This window comes from Herpailurus yagouaroundi, unplaced genomic scaffold (assembly GCF_014898765.1).
Source record: "Herpailurus yagouaroundi ecotype Mexico unplaced genomic scaffold, PumYag 194, whole genome shotgun sequence".
Taxonomy (NCBI): domain Eukaryota; kingdom Metazoa; phylum Chordata; class Mammalia; order Carnivora; family Felidae; genus Herpailurus; species Herpailurus yagouaroundi.
Genome location: NW_024412425.1, coordinates 6,408,258 through 6,425,973, shown reverse-complemented (window position 1 = coordinate 6,425,973; position 17,716 = coordinate 6,408,258). Strand labels below are relative to the sequence as shown.

Below are 17,716 nucleotides of genomic sequence, written 5' to 3'. Positions count from 1 at the left end.
CTAAAACCCAGTACTGCTTTATTTTGTAGATGACTGGAGATACATACATGCAAAATGAACCAATTTTTTAAACACAGAAATCTGACCCCAGTAAGCCACTGTTTCCATCTGAAATGGAACTTCTGAGGTTAAATGGCCACTTACCTTGATTTTTTCCTCTAACTTTCCCAAGCGAATGTTGCCTTCTATGATTTTGTTGAGAACTCCATCCTTTTCACTTTCTAAACATTTAGCCTAAAGAGCGAAGTAAAAAGAAAAATAATGGGCTCTTAGTTGAACAGAAAAATTAAATTAATAATTCTTCTGCGAAGAATCTTGCTACTTACAAGTAATCTCCGTTCTGCCACTTGTCCTGGCCCAGCACCTGTCTGGCCCCCAACCTCCACCCCGTTTGAAGGCTGTGGGCAGAACTTGGGCCAACAGCTGAGGAGGGGCAAGAACCCAGAACAGCAGGCTGGGCGCCCCTCCTGGACACCGATGGAACATCGAGCCCCTCAAACCAGGGGAATGTGAGAGGTTGGAAGGGTTTTCAGCACACATCTCTATTCTTGCGGGATATATCATTCCTTCAATCAGACCCAAAGAATAAGTGCCGAGATGCAAATATACTTTTACCTTGACTATTTGAATAATTACAAAATTAAGGATAAACATGAATGCACAATGCCACTCACCAAACCAAATGTGACAGCTTTATATCTTAGAGGAATGTCATTTGCAGCAGAGTGCTTTAGATTAATATCCATATGGGACATGAATTGCTACACACTATAAATTATTTCAAATGCTAAAATAAAAAAGCAAAGATGAGCACAATTTGATTTCATTTGATTTCCTTCAGAAATGAAAAATAAGACACAGAACATTAAATAACTTTGCCATAAGTTACGTGGAAAACTCATCCTAAATGTGGGATTGCAAATTAAGGTGCCCCTTTTGGGGCCCCTTGGTGGTTCAGTCGGTTAAGTGTCTGACTCTCGATTTCGGCTCAGGTTGTGATCTCACAGTCGTGGAGTTGAGCCCCCAGCTGGGCATGGAGCCTGCTTAAGATTCCCTCTCTCCTTCTCCCTCTGCCTCCACCCCCCTGCCCCCCGCATGAGCGGACCTGCACGCACATACTCTGTGTCTCTCTCAAAAATAAAAAACAAAAATAAAAACTAAAAGAAGAAATTAAGATGCCATTCTCAATAAATTAAGGCCTAGGAGACCAGGACAGGGTAAGGTTGGGATACTCGGCCCACAGTCCCAGGACAGGGCAGAGGCAGCAAGCAGCACCCTGAACCCCGGCTGGTCTCGGGGCTCCCAGGCACAAGGCGCTTGCAGGGCCAGGGGGACAACAGTGTCTGTAGGTACACAGATGTCTCTTGCGGTGGGTACAGCTGGGGAGGGCTGAAAGCAGCTCCCCCACGTCCGAGGGGTCTAAGGATTCTAAACCTGAGCCTGGCGTTCAGGCCATAATAACAAAGTTCAAGGCAGGGGGAGAGAACACGTTCCATTTACAGATTGTTGGCTTGTAATTTCCAAGTATTTGGACAAATAGCGTATGGCTTCCGTTTCGATTCCCATCCTGGGCCCACAAATAGGAAGGGAGGACCTAAGAGGGACCATGTGAGGATCGGGGAGGATCTAAACTTCATCACAGAAACCTGGGGTGATCGCTGGCCCACACGGGAGGTGCAGGGCCTGCCTCCTGGGGAAGCCTGCGTGCCCTGCGCTGCAAACAAGATGACTTCGCCTTTACAGTGGTACTGACACGTGGCAGCGGGGTCCCCGTTTTTCAGCAAGCTTCTGCTTTGCGCTCTGGCTGTTCCAGTGGGGAAGCACAGGAGGCAAGGCAAAGGGGGAAATGGGCGCTCAGCACCACTACAGAAAATGCCCGAGCCCAGCACTTGGGTTAGGATGATGACCTCTCAGGAGGCGGATGGGACAGGGGCATACAGGCTTAGGGGTCTACCATGCTGTGTCTGAGTCACATTGCTTCCAAAAGACCTGGGAAGGGCTTAGAAATCACCATTAATGTGTAATCAATCTTACCACTCCTAGCAGCAACTGTTGTAATTAAGAAAGCAACTTTTTTGGTAACCTTAATATAAGTGCAGAATGAGATCTCAAGACTGGCTTAATTAGCATCTCTTTTATTACAAATAAGGATCACATTTCCCCCAAGAGCTGTGTGCTATTTATATTTCTATTTCCTCTTATATAAACAATGGCTAAAAGCCTAATGTTCATTATCCTATGGAGAATTTTTTCTTTAAAAATTTTTTAATGTTTATTTATTTTTGAGACACAGAGAGAGAGAGACAGACAGAGTGAGTGGGGGAGGGGCAGAGAGAGAAGACACAGAATCCGAAGCAGGCTCCAGGCTCTGAGCTGTCAACACAGAGCCTGACATGGGGCTTGAACTCACAAACTGGGAGATCATGACCTAAGCCGAAGTTGGAAGCTTAATTGATTGAGCCACCCAGGCACCCAGAACTTTTGTTGTTGTTGTTGTTGTTGTTGTTGTGGAGAGACAGAGAGAGACACACACACACACACACACAGACAGAAAGAGAGAGAGAGAGAGAGATCCTGAGCGAGGGGAAAGGGGCAGAGGGAGAGAGTGAGAATCTTAAGCAGGCTCCACGCTCTGTCCAGAGCCTGATGCAGGGCTCAATCCCAGGGACGCTCAACTGACTGAGCCACCCAGGTGCCCCCTCAAAGGAGGAACTTGATACCTTACTAACAAATGGGAATAAGCCTGTGGCACATCCTGACAGACTCTCCACACCCCATTCACTTGGGAGAGGGGTTGAGTGATTCCAAGTTTGCCAATTTCCAAATGTCTCAGAAAATCTGCTAGTTTCCTCTGTCATGACATGCACTAAATTATTATTTCTAATCATATGCTACCAGAGATTTGCAACGCTGCTTAAACAAACATGTTTATTTAAAAAAAAAATTTTTTTTAACGTTTATTTATTTTTGAGACAGAGAGAGACAGAGCATGAACGGGGGAGGGTCAGAGAGAGGGAGACACAGAATCTGAGACAGGCTCCAGGCTCCCAGCTGTCAGCACAGAGCCCGACACGGGGCTCGAACTCACGGACCGTGAGATCATGACCTGAGCCAAAGTTGGCCGCTTAACCGACCAAGCCACCCAGGCGGCCCAAACATGTTTAAATGAATGTAAGCAACATGTGTTCAAAGTTGAAAAATCATAAAATGCAAACAGGCCTGGATTTTTTTCTTAATTGCCTGTAATTTCACCACTTGGAGACACCGCTCCGTAAGTCCCATTTTGTGGTAAATGCTATCGGGCTTTTTTCACCGCGTGGAGCTTGGCAAAGAGCGTGCCTCCTTTCACTGCACAGTCTGCCGCTGACACCTTTTAACACTAATGTGGAAATGCCAAGAACCATGCCCTTGGCATCACGCGGGCTGGCGGGGCAGTGCTCCACCATCTAGGACCACCGATAACCCATGCGGTCCTTTCCTTGGGACTAGGGTCGCCAGGAGCAGCGAGGGATGGACTCTATTTACCCTGTCCATGGTGCTCATATTTCATCTTCAAACGGGGAACACATTAAGTCAGCCTTACAGGGAGAATATGAAGACGCGTCTGCATGTGTGATAAATGCCTGGCGACCCTGTTCTATTTGGCTGGATCAACTAATTCTTTGAGTTTATCTTCTAGAGTATCATTTACCATTATTTAAAAGTGTGGGTTATCCGCCTTTCAAAAATGTGTTTCCCCCATGGTTGGAAGCAAAAATTTTGGAGAATCTGAAAATGTGCAGTTAAAATGTAAAAAGATGAAGGTTTTTACGGGTAATTTTATAAAGACAACACACTTAAAACTATGTTTGCGTATTAACTTGCAGTGGACTCGAAGTTAACTGGGGGAGCTTACCAAATACATAAGACTGTCGCGTTCCTGGGTCATATTCTCTGCCAGGCCAACAAGATTTGCCAGGTACTGGTGAGCAGACATTTCGTTCTCCATGGCTTTTTCCACCTGCTTTTTGAGGACGTCAATTTTCTTTTGAGACCTCCTAGAGAGTCCCCCCAAATGGTGGAATAAAAAATTCATTAGCCTGCATGGCTAGGGCATAGAGACTATCTGAATTGTAAACACAGCAAGTATATTAGCATTTAAATGTATTCTTCGGCAACCCAAATCTTCCTTTGAGTTTCAGGGTGAGAATAGGTAACCGAGTTTAATTTTGAATGAAGCATAATTACTGATTGCCGGCCAAGTCAGCAAGAATCAAAAAATGCTTCACACAATTAATAGGTTACTTATGTATTATTCTCTTAATTTTTTGGCCCATGTTCTAAAAGATGCTTTTGAAAAAGGAATCCAGTTACCCCAAAATGCATAGGAAATAACTTCCAGGACTTTCAGTCTTAGGGTCATCATTATGACTATCAACTATAATTGAACCATAGACTTGAGAAATGTTGGCTAATGCTGGTCAACAGCAAAGCCTTTACTGGGCTTTTGTTTTGATATCCAATAATCTCAATGATCCTTTTCCATTTCCTAGCCAGTATTAGACAAAGAAAATAAAACGGAATATTTGTCTCTTTTTAATACAAAAAAAATAAAAAAATAAAAAACCCGGCTGAAGAAAAGATAGATAAAAACCTATTTATTTTCTGTGCCCTTTCAAGTTCAGCTCCCAGTGCTTTGTTTTCAGCTGTCAGGCGGTTCTTCTCTAACAGCAGGCTCTTTTTCTGCATTTGCAGGACGGCCAGCTTTTCCATCAGTTCTTCTAGCTCAGCACCTCCTTTCTCCTCTTCCTTCTGCAACTGGCTGGCAGACAAAAACATCACAGGCTTGTATCTGCACTCTGAAGTTAACTTGAGGCGGCCACTGCCAGGCAAGTGGTGGGCAGCCCAGCCCCCGGGGCCCATGGGGCTCCTTGGGAGGCACCCCCCCCAACCCCCCACCCCCCACCCTCCACCCTCCACCCTGGAAATACTGTTTGTCCCCTCCCGGAGGGCCTGGGATGGAGCTTCTAGAGGCTGGGCATGGCTGGGCATGGCTGGGCACACACTTTTTTGATGGTAATGATCTAACCCCTGCCCGTAACTGTTGCATATGCCTCTACATGGATATACTTTTCTTTTAAAGTTTATTTATTTATTTTGAGACAGAGGGTGGGGGGCAGAGAGCAGAGAGTGAGAATCCTAAACAGGCTCTGCACTGACAGCCCCACGTGGGACTCGAACTCACGAACCGTGTGAGCATGACCTGAGGCAAAATCTAGAGTCGGATGTTTAACCAACTGAGCCACTCAGGTGCCCCTGTATAGATATACTTATTTATACCCTATATTCCTTCCAGAAGAAAAATTAGGATAGTTTAATTTTTTACATAGTTATAATTGCCTTCCCAAATCCTAATGCTAAAACAAATTTTATGTCATACTAAATTCAATGGTTTAATGATAAGAGAAATAAAAGACTAAAGAGGGCATACGGTTTCAATATAAAATTCTGGCAAAATGATGCTTGAGAAAAGAGTTATTTCTTCAATGGTTCTCTTGGTCAGTTTTCATGCCATGACCAGCCCTGAACAGGTAGAGCCACACACAGAGGCTGCCCAATTCTGGGATGGGGTAGGTCTCTCTGGGTACCAGGTGGGCCTTACTCCCAGCCTTGCAGGCTGGCAAATTTAAATTTAAAACAAAACAGGGGCGCCTGGGTGGCACAGTCGGTTAAGCATCCGACTTCAGCCAGGTCGCGATCTCGCGGTCCGTGAGTTCGAGCCCCGCATCGGGCTCTGGGCTGATGGCTCGGAGCCTGGAGCCTGTTTCCGATTCTGTGTCTCCCTCTCTCTCTGCCCCTCCCCCGTTCATGCTCTGTCTCTCTCTGTCCCAAAAATAAATAAATGTTGAAAAAAAATTTTTTTAATTTAAAACAAAACAAATAAAAAAGGTAGAAATAATTTGTAAAACAAAAACAAAAACAAAAACAGTTAATAGTGGGAGAAATACTTTATTTTTTTTATTGAAGATTTTTATTTTTAAGTAATCTCTACACCCAACATGGGGCTTGAACTTACAACCCTGAGATCAAGAGTCACAAGCTCCACTGACTGAGCCAGCCAAGTGCCCTGAAATAGTTGATTTAAAAAAAAAAAAAATTAAAAATATTTTTTTAATGTTTATTATTTATTTTTGAGAGACAGCAAGCAGAGGAGGGGCAGAGAGAGAGAGAGACATAGAATCTGAAGCAGGCTCCAGGCTCTGAGCTGACAGCACAGAGCCTGATGTGGGGCTTGAACCCACGAACCGTGAGATCATGACCTGAGCCGAGGTTGGACGCTTAACTGACTGAGCCACCCAGGTGCCCCTAAAAAAAATGTTTTTTAATAAAACAAATGTTTCCTTTTCCACCCCCTGGGCATCCCAGAGGAAACTTGTACTGATCATTTCTGATTTTACTTCTTCTGGTGAAATGCTATGATTTAAAGTTTTTTAAATTGTAAAATATACTTATAGAAAAACATATAAAAGACAAGTGCAGGGGTGCCTGGGTGGCTTGGTCAGTTAAGCGTCCGACTTCGGCTCAGGTCATGATCTCACGGTCCGTGAGTTTGAGCCCTGCGTTGGCTCTGTGCTGACAGCTCAGAGCCTGGAGCCTGTTTCAGATTCTATGTCTCCCTCTCTCTCTGCCCCTCCCCTGCTCATGCTCTGTTTCTCTCTGTCTCAAAAATAAACGTTAAAACAAAATTTTTTTTTAAAAAGTTTAAAAAAAAAGATAAATGCATACTTTAACAAATAATTATAATGAACCATCATATAATTACCATATAGGTGAAGAAACAGGACATTAAAAAGAAATCCCATTTATAATTGCACCACAAGAATAAAATACCTAAGAATAAATTTAATCAAGGAATGCAACTCTGTACTCTGAAAACTATAAGACACTGATGAAAGAAACTGAAGACGACACAAAAAAATGGGAAAACATTCTATGCTCATGGACTGGAAGAATACTCCTAAGATGTCCAAACTGCCCAAAGCAATCCACAGACTTAATGCAATCCCTAGCAAAATACCACTAGCATTTTTCACAGAACTGAAACAAATAATCCTAAAATCTGTATGGAAACACAAAAGACCCTGAATAGGCAAAGCAATCTTGAGAAAGGACAAAGCTGGAGGTATCATAATCCCAGATTTCAAGATATACTACAAACTGTACATGCTTATATGGTCAATTAACCTATGACAAAGGAGGCGAGAATATACAAAGGGGAAAAGACAGTCTCTTCAATAAATGGTGCTGGGAGAACTGGACAGCAACATGCAAGAGAATGAAACCGGATCACTTTATTACACCATCCACAAAAATAAACTCAAAATGAACTAAAGACCTAAATGTGAGACCTGAAACCACAGAACTCCTAAAAGAGAGCACAGACAGTAATCTCTTCGATACTGGCCTTGGCAACACATTTATGGATCTGTTTCAGGAGAGGGAAACAAAAGCAAAAATAAACTATTGGGACTACACCAAAATGAAAAGCTTCTGCACAGCAAAGGAAACTGAATGGGAGAAGATACCTGCAAATAATATATCTGATAAGGGATTAACATCCAAGATATATAAAGAACTTCTACAACTGCACACCAAAAAACCATCTGATTAGAAAATGCGTAGAGGGCCTGAATAGACATTTTTTCCAAAGACCTACAGATGGCCAACAGGCACAAGAAAAGATGCTTAACATGACTAATCATTAGGGAAATGCAAATCAAAACCATGATGAGATATCACCTCACACCAGTCAGAATAGCTAGTACTGAAAAGACAAGAAATTAACAACTGTTGGGGGAGAAAAGGGAACCCTGTGTACTGTTGGTGGGAAGGTAAACTGGGACAACCCCTGTGGAAAACAGCATGGAGAGTCCTCAAAAAATTACAAATAGAAATACCATAATGATCCAGTAATTTCACCTCTGGGTATTTACTCAAAGAAAACAAAACACCAATTGAAAAAGATATACATACCTCTGAGGTGCCTGGGTGGCTCAGTCAGTTAAGCATCCTACCTTTGATTTCAGCTCAGGTCATGATCTCACGGTTCGTGAGTTCAAGCCCTGTGTTGGGCTCTGGGGCTGACAGTGTAGAGTCTGCTTGAGATTCTCTCCCTCTCTGCCTCATGCGTGCTCTCTCTCAAAATAAATAAACAAACTTAAAAAAAAAAAAGATATACATACTGCTATGTTTACTGCAGCATATACAATAGTCAAGATATGGAAGCAATCGAAATGTCCATCAGTAGGTGAATGGATATAGAAGATGTGGTATAGATAGATATACAATGGAATATTCCTCAGCCATAAAAACGAATGAGATCTTGCCATTTTATGACATGGATGGACCTAGAGCATATTAAGTTAAATGAAATAAGTCTGAGAGAGAAAGACAAATACCATATGATTTCACTTATATGTGTGATCTAAGGGACAAAATGAACAAACAGAACAAAATGGTGGTTGCCAGAAGGGAGACGGTAGGGGGATGGGCAAAATAGGTTTAACTATTTTACACTATTTAAAGTGTTAAGAGGTTAACACTTCCAGGTGTAAAATAAATGAAATAAAATAAAAATCATGGACATGAAAAGTACAGCGTAGGGAATATAGTCGATAATACTGTATTAATGTATGGTGACAGGTGGTAACTGTGTTATGGTGGTGAACACTGCCTAATGTATAGAGTTGTACAATCACTATGCTGTACACCCGAAACTGATATTAACATTGTACGTCAACTATAATTCAATAGTAAGACAAAAAACACAGAACGTTTCAAGTACCCCAGATATTCCCACGTGTCCTGCCCCAATCATAGAGCTGCCTTGAGTACCTTTATAGTGTTACCACCTATCCACGCGTTGCTACGACTCAGTCTGGTGTGCCAGTGTTGGAACCACACATGAAGAGAATCAAGATGCACAACAGGTGCACAAAGGGCTGTATGTATTTTAGTGTCTTATGTCTCCAAGACTCACGCATCTGTTTTGTGTGGCTGTAGAATACTTAACTGTATCATTATACCAAATTCTATGTACCCATTTTCTTGCCGATAGGCATTCGGCCTGTATTCTGTATACAGACTTGTGGGATTCTCTGCAGGAATGCTACTCCAAGTGTGACCCTCAGATGGGTGTCGGTCTCCAGCTATTTGTTACTCGTCCACAAGATCAATACAGAAACTAAGAGAACGGCTTCGAAACTTTTACAGCAATCTAACGCTGCTGTGACATCTGTGTAGTGTGATGTGAGTGAACCTGATTTGTTGAACAGCAGTTTGGGTGTCGTCAAATGTGCAGAGAGAGTGGCATGTGGCAGTAGCCACGTGCTTGTTATGTGCAGCAGGAATACATGACAACGTAGACGACATTGTAGACATGTAGACATTTTAAGGTTAGCTTGTCAACTGTAACTCAAAAACATACAAGATCCAGAACTCATTTCTTTCACTGAAAACTAACAACTATTATTTTATTGGACACATTCAACTGGGTTAATGATAAATGGTTAAAGAAGAATGTTGAAAATGCAAAGACTTCTGCTTCCAGCCAAGACAGAGTTGTAGAGATAGATTTACCCCTTCAGCTGGAAAACGAGGCAAAACGTAAGAAACAAGTTTTCTGCCTTTAGACGATACACAATGCAGGGCTGTGATCCCTGAGGAAGGAAATAACAAAGTGAGTACTACAATTGCTTACTGGCAGGCTGCAGGACAGGACAGGAAAACTCCAAATAGAACCTAGTGGACCTGCCAGGTTGAGGAGTCAGAGATCAAAGAGGCCAACGTAGCTAAAGACTGTGGGGCAGGCAGAGAAAGGGCTCCGGAGATCTTTAGGGGGGTGGGTAGTCACTACAAATCTCTGGCTGAGGACTACTGATCTGCACACGCGTGAGAGCAAACTACCTGAGGCTGAGAAAGAACCATTAGAAATGAGGAGGCAGAACCATTCTTGACATTCACCAAGAACTAGGAGTAGTACACACGCCCAGTAACCAGAGTGGAAAGACCTTATAATAGAAGGGGCACTGGAGATAACCCTCAGAAGGGTATCACTGCCTTTGTAATGAAGCTAAGGTAGCCCTAGACTAAAAGGTGCCTTGGGCCTACCCCAAGAAAAGCAAACTTTGAAAGAACCCAACTAAGGTCAAGTAACATAAGTGTGCACCAGAACAAAATCTAATGCTATTTAAAAGCAATGCACTACATCTAGCATCCAACAACACAAAATCTACAATATCCAGCATCCAATCAAGCATGGGAATAATAAGTAATAAAATATGGTCTGTGATCAGAGGGAAAAAAAATCAATAGAACAGTTCCAGAAGTGAGAGAGATGATGGCATTGACCAACAGAGATTCTTAAACAGCTATTATAAATATGCTCAAGACAGTAGAGAAATGGATGAGGAGAGATGAGAAGAGAAATGGAAAATATAAATGACTCAAATGGACCTTCTAGAGATGGAAAAATGCAATATATGAGGGAAACCATACACTGTATGGTTATAAAAATACAGATTAGACACTGCAGAAAAAAAGATTGGAGAACTGGAAGACAGCAATAGAAACTATCCAACTGAAGCAGAGAGAAAGAAGACTGAGGGAATAAATGAACAGAGCCATCAGAGACCCATGGGACAATATCAAGTGGTCCCAGGAGAGGTGAGAGAAAGAAGAATAGAAAAGAATATTGAAGAAACAACAGCTAAATTATTTCCAAGCTCAGTCAACCTCAAGCAGAATAAACATAAAGAAATTACACTAAGGGACATCCTAATTAAATTGCTGAAAACCAGTAACAAAGAAAAATTATTAAAAGAAGCCTGAGAAAAAAAGACATATCATGTTCAGAGGAACAAAGATGTTAACAACAGCAGATTTTCATCAGGCACAATGCAAGCCGGAAGGCTATGGAGAGCATCTTCACACTGAATGGGGAACAAAATTCTCCAAATCAAAAACCTATCAACTTGTAAGTTTTTTACCCACCAAATTATCAGTATAGTTTTATCATTTTCCCAACAGAAGTACTCTACTTTTTAGATATTTGTTCCTCCAATGAAATACAATTCATTGTTATAAACTGATGTTGTTTCTATCAACTTTGCTAAAATCTCTTATTATTTCTAATGATTTCTCTTTTGGTTTATATTTGAGTAGTATGGGTTTTTCTGCCCTTTCATTTTTGACCTTTCTGCACCTTTCTGACTGAGATGTATAGCTTAATGGCAACACAGGGTTGCCACTGAGAATTTAGCTACACCACTCCATAGTATTTCTGCCTCGCAACCCATTGTGTACGGCCTGTGTGAGGCCTTGAGTGGATGCTAGCCTCCCCCATGCACAGGACTTTGGTCACATCCTGCAGAGTCATGGGTAAATGTAAATTCCTGGTGGTATTCCTCCACGTGATAAGCATTCTCTCCACCTCCTAGGGCCTTCCCCTCACTGCCTCATAGGTAAGACGGCCCGAAGCTTACCAAAACCCTGCTCTTTTTAGTTTGAATTGACCAATCTGGTCTCCATCCAAGAACCCTAGCATGTCACTCACAGACGCTCATGTACCCAGGCACCTTGCCTTGACCCCCCGTGTGGCCCCTCTAGGTACCTGTGAGTTATAAACTTCTCTATTTCACTTTTCTTTGTGGTCTCACTATGGCTCACCATCCAACCTCCCAGGGCTCTACTTAACAAATGTTAATTTAATATTTAGTCTATTTAGTGTGTACTTACTCAGTCCTGATACATTTGCCTTTAAATCTAACTTTTTATTTTGTGTTTTATCACTTGTCCTATTTTTAGTTTATTACTATTTTATCACTTGTCCTATTTTTTCTTGCCTTCATTTGGACTGATAAAAAAAAAAATCATTCTTTCCCCATACTAGTTTAGAAGTTATACACATTCTGTTTGCACAAATTTCATCATGCATATTTTCACACTATAGAATGAATCAACACCTTTCCCCTCTCCAGAATGACATAAAGACTTTAGAAGACAAACTCCATTGACTCCCTTCCTGATTATATGCTGTTATTGTTGTGCATATGAATTCTATGTATTTAAAATTAAAAAAAAATTTTTTTAGGTTTATTTTTGGGAGAGAGAGAGACAGAACACAAATGGGGGAGAGACAGAGAAAGAGGGAGACACAGAATCCAAAGCAGGCTCCAGGTTCTGAGCCATCAGCACAGAGCCTGACGTGGGGCTCGAACCCATGAACTGCGAGATATGACCTGAACCAAAGTCAGACACTTAGCCAAATGAGCCACCCAGGCGACCCAGAATTCTATGTATTTTTAAATCCCAAAAGATATTGTTCTATGGAATTGATGTTCACTTACATTTACTAACATATTCACTATGTCTTTTTTTACACTTATTTCTACCTTGTTTCTGATACATCCACGTCCGAATTATTTTCCTCCTCCTGATGCATACTCTCTTTTAGAATTGCCTTTAATGTAGGCTTCCTGGTGGCAACACTCAGTTTGGATTTGAAAATATCCTTATTTTGGCTTCATTCCTGAAAGGCATTTTCTCCAGTGATAAAACTCTAGCTCCTTAGGGGTTCTGTTTGTTTCCCAATTGACATGTCCCCTGTTACCTGTTAAACACCCTGCTGTGGCTGAACTGCTCTGAAGAAAACCTGTCCTCTGCTCTTTTGCTAAGACAGCTCTTCATTTACCCGACTGTGCTTGCGCTCCTTGGGCAAGTATAATCCACGTGTTGTCATATTGTCTTCAGTTGTGGAAGACGCCCTAGTCTAGTCATAAGTCTAACTCTTTGGATCAAATATATCCCTATGTCGCTTCCTGTCTGTGATCTACTGATACCACAACCTTGGAGCACTCCATGCCATCCTATGGTTACCTACTTCTGATCTATTTTTCAGTTCACTAATTCACCATCCTGATAGGTCTCATCCAGAGTTAAGCCCATCCAGTGAATTCTTAATTTAGGTTATTGTATTTTCCAGTTCTAAAAATTCTGTTTCTTTTTCAAACCCAGTATTGTGATGCTTTTTAGTTCTCAGAAGATATTTTGGAGGCTTTTATTTCTTTAAGCCTAACGGCCACCAGTTGCTTTATAGTCTTTGTCTGATAATTCTATATCTGGACTCTTTATTATTATGTGCTACTTCTATTAGTTCCCAGTCACTGTCTGTCTGTCTGTCTGTCTTTGTGTCCTGGACACTATCCTTGGAAAATTTTTAGGAGTAAGGAACCTTCCTCCAGAGAGGACTGAGGGCTGGTTTGTTTCCGGTTCACCTTACCCTGAGGATGAAACCCTTTGGAGTCCCAGCTCGCTATTCATTTGTGGGTGCTGGGACTGTCTTGTCCTTCTGGATCCACTGATATTTCATTCAGGTATATCTGGGTGTGGGTCTTTTTCATTCATCGTACCGGGTACTCTGCGGGTCCTAGCGTTAGTCTTCAGAGACTTCAACTATGCCCTTCAACTATTAATGTCGGTCTGCCCATTTTCTTCAATCTTTCTTTCTGAGGTTCCTGACGATCTAAGGTTGGACTTCCTGGATGGGTCCTCCATCTATTACCTTCCTCTCCATTCCCAATTGTCTGTCTCCTTATGCTCTGGCAGAATTGACCAATTTGTCTTTTGGCCTTTCTAATTTTCTTTAGATTCTGGTAATCATTTATTAAAAAAAAATTTTTTTTTAACATTTATTTATTATTGAAAGACAGAGAGAGTCAGAGCATGAGCAGAGGAGGGGCAGAGAGAGGGAGACACAGAATCTGAAGTAGGCCCCAGGCTCTGAGCTGTCAGTACAGAGTCCGATGCGGGACTCGAACTCACAAACTGTGAGATCATGACCTGAGCTGAAGTTGGACGCTTAACCAACTGAGCCACCCAGACGCCCCTCTGGTAATCATTTCTAATCTTGCTCTTAATAATTGCACTTCTTTTATGGCATTTTATTGTTTTATATCTCCTGCATTCTCTATATTATCTGTTTCCTTTTATTTGTTTTTTTAAGTAGGCCTCACGCTTAGCATGGACCCAAATGTGGGACTTAAACTCACAACCCTGAGATTAAGACCTGAGCTGAGATCACGAGTCAGATGCTCACCTGCCTGAGCCACCCAGGCGCCCCATCTGACTTTCCTTTGAAGTGAGTTTCTCTGCTTACGTAGGTCTCCCTCTTTCACTGTATTTTTACCTCCTTTATATCCAATGAGGCTTGTCATTTGTTCACATCTAGGAGTCTGTTCTTATTTTAGGATGAAGAACTGGGTATTTGGTAGGTATTATATAAGGAGATGGCTTTTCTGCCCTGGCATCTCCCTGAGCAGGCGTATCACTGACTGCTGAGCAGGACTCTGCCTACACAGACGAATTCTGTGACTAGTCAGCTACCCTTTAGGCTAGAATCCCCCTGCCCCAAAAGCCAGAATAAGGAAGGCTTTCCTTGTGTAGACACCACTAGTCACCCCAAACCTTTAGCTCTCTCTAAACAAGTTTGCTAACTTTCTTTAGAGGTGGGGTGACACCCTGGTTCACATCGTGGGTAGACTCAACAGTTGTAAGTGATGATAAAAGCCAAGAACAATGTAAGCCTCCAGGCGTGGCCACCGCACAGCTCTAAGTCAGCTGGACAGCTCCCCATGAGAATAACCTCCTGCCCTCTCTTGGGCCACAGTTCCTCCCAGGCAAGCTGCCAACAGAGAGAACAAACAAGATAAAATGGAGAAGCCACTCCATATTTATGATCCGCACTTCCCTGAACCAGGAGAGGACAAATGACACATAGGCACCGTCCCTGGACACTCACCGAGCATTCAGTTTAATCCTTTTGTTCTATAAACAAACACCTTTTTCTCGGGACCTCATCTTTGCCCGAGACACAGCCCTTTCCCAAATTCCTCCTGAGACTCCCCTCATTGTAGGAGCTGGGTCAACAGCTGCTTTGCTGATGACTAGTAACTAACTGCTCTGGTACATGTGGCGGATCTCTTACTACCGGATCAGTGTGGGAAGGGAGCCCCCTACCTGAGGCAACCAGAGGGTGGGCGCACTTTGGCTCCTTTCAGCCCAACTCCAAGGTGTCCTTGGCTTACCTCATGTCTTTAGTATTCACCTCACTTTGTCTGTTTTTCTACCAAATCTTGGTACAGCCTCTACAGACTTCCCCGAATTCACACATTCCATCCCTGATGAAGCCATGCCCCTCTTCCCATGTTACAAATGCTCTCTCCAATCAAACACTGTGCCCTCCAATAGGGAACCATCGGAGTCAACACTCTCCGTGTTCACCCTCACTGCTCCACCCTCTACCCCACCAGTCAACTCTGAGCACAAAGCCTCCTGGAAAAAGGCTGGCACAAAGGCCTTCTGTCACCTTCTAGTAGGGACTAGTTTACTCTCTACCACAATGCTCCTCTCCTGATTTCCACTTACAAGAGATGTGGTGACATGTTTGCCTTTTCAACATGTTTGCCTTGTCTTCCATTGCCTTTGCCATTAGTGGCTTCCTTCTGAAGGTTTTCATATCTTCTATACTGACATCTAGAATATGTGCCTATGACACATCCACAAAAAAACATCAGCCACAGGAGTGGGTGTTTGAGGGAAATAAAATCACAAAGAGGAACATAATCTCAAAAAACTTTCCTTCCTCTACTGGAATAGAAAAGTAAAGTACAGGTATGGCCCAGACAACATGTAATAGTACAGAGAAAACACTGGGTTCCAGCATTTACTGACGCACCAAACTAAGCACTTTACATGCCCTAACTCATTTATTCCCCCACGTCAACCGTCTTAGCTGAATGCCTAACCATTTAAATTTTTTTTTTTCAATGTTTATTTATTTTTGGGACAGAGAGAGACAGAGCATGAACGGGGGAGGGGCAGAGAGAGAGGGAGACACAGAATCGGAAACAGGCTCCAGGCTCTGAGCCATCAGCCCAGAGCCCGACGCGGGGCTCGAACTCGCGGACCGTGAGATCGTGACCTGGCTGCAGTTGGACCCTTAACCGACTGCGCCACCCAGGCGCCCCTGAATGCCTAACCATTTAAAAAATTATTTCTTCCATTATGAAAATAATGTATATTCATAATAGAACACAGGTAAAATATTTTAAAACAAAACACAAAGAAAATTTAAATTACCGGTTTTGATGGTTAATTTTGTGTGTCAATTTGGCTAGGCTATGGTGCCCGGTTGTTTGGTCACACGTTAGATGGATGCTGCTGTGGAGGAATTCTGCAGATGTGATAAACATCTATCGGCAACTGACTTGACGTAAAACAGATTACCCTTGATAAGTGGGTGGGTCCCATCCAATCAGTTGAAGGCTTTATGAGCCCAAACTGAGAGTTCCTACAGAAGGATTCTGCCTCAAGAGTGTACCACAGAAATCCTGCCTGAGTTTCCAGCCAGCTGGCTGCCCTGTGGATTCTGGATTTGCCAGCCTCTATAATCGTGTGAGCCAGTTCCTTAAAATAAACCTCTCTCTAGAAATATCTATATACACATCCTACATATATCCATCGTTTTTCTGGAAAACCTCAGCTACTAATACACCCATTTCACCTGCCAAAGAGAATTTCTGTTAATATTTTTCCATTCTTCCAGTCTTTTTTTCTATGTACTTATGGCATATGTGAGTGTGACCATATACAAATATGTGTGTGTATGTATTTATACACGTAAGAAATACATATAAAGACCCACATATTAGAACAGTCAACTCATTCAAGTTTGCCTCAGACTTTTCCAGTTTTAGCACTGTAATTCTCACATTCTGGGAAAACCTCTCAGTCCCAGGTAAACCGGGATGGTTGGTCACCTTAATACACATACATACATGTGCTTTCTTTCTTTTTAAATAAAATTTTCCTTTAAAAAATTTTTTTTTCAACGTTTATTTATTTTTTGGGGACAGAGAGAGATAGAGCATGAATGGGGGAGGGGCAGAGAGAGAGGGAGACACAGAATCGGAAACAGGCTCCAGGCTCTGAGCCATCAGCCCAGAGCCTGACGCGGGGCTCGAACTCACGGACCGCGAGATCGTGACCTGGCTGAAGTCGGACGCTTAACCGACTGCGCCACCCAGGCGCCCCTAAAATTTTCCTTTTAAATAAAATTGTGATCATTCTATACATACTGTTTTATAATCTAATCTCTTCATCTAAAAATATATATTTTTTCCCTTGAAGTGCTTGGGTGGCTCAGTCGGTTGAGCGTCTCTTGGTTTTGGCTCAGGTCATGACCTCGTGATTCATGAGTTTGAGCCCCACGTCGGGCTCTGCACTGGCAGTGCAGAGCCTGCTTGGGATTCTCTCTCTCCCTCTCTGCCCCTCCCTTGCTCGTGCTCTTTCTCTCCCTCTCAAAACAAACAAACAAATAAATAGCATTTTATGCTTGTATCCTTTAATTGAACCAGTTCCCTATTACTGGATATCCAGGTTTTCTGTTCTACTACTTTAAATTACCTTTGGGTCCAGAACCAATAAAGGCTGGAACAGTAGGGGGAACAGAAATCACGGACGTGCACACACACGCGCACACACACACACACACTCACACTCTGCAGATGGCAGCCCTCAAGGACAGGCATAGCGTACTTTAATAATGAAAGATTTACCATTCTCAGTCCCGGACACCTGTGTTGGTGCAGCTAATAGACTCAGAAGAAGACAGTGTGAC

The 17,716-nt window shown here is 42.6% G+C and overlaps 1 protein-coding gene across 5 annotated transcripts in view; it reads right to left on the bottom strand.

Moving 5' to 3' along the window:
- CEP89 (centrosomal protein 89) overlaps positions 1-17,716 on the bottom strand; it is a 74,575-nt gene that overhangs the window by 14,078 nt on the left and 42,781 nt on the right. For all 5 annotated transcript variants that reach the window (XM_040446227.1, XM_040446223.1, XM_040446224.1 and 2 more), the window contains 3 exons: positions 4,634-4,801; positions 3,896-4,037; positions 145-234 (listed from right to left, as the gene is read on the bottom strand). In XM_040446227.1, the coding sequence (XP_040302161.1) occupies positions 145-234; positions 3,896-4,037; positions 4,634-4,801 (400 nt within the window). The remainder of the gene's footprint in view (positions 1-144; positions 235-3,895; positions 4,038-4,633; positions 4,802-17,716) is intronic.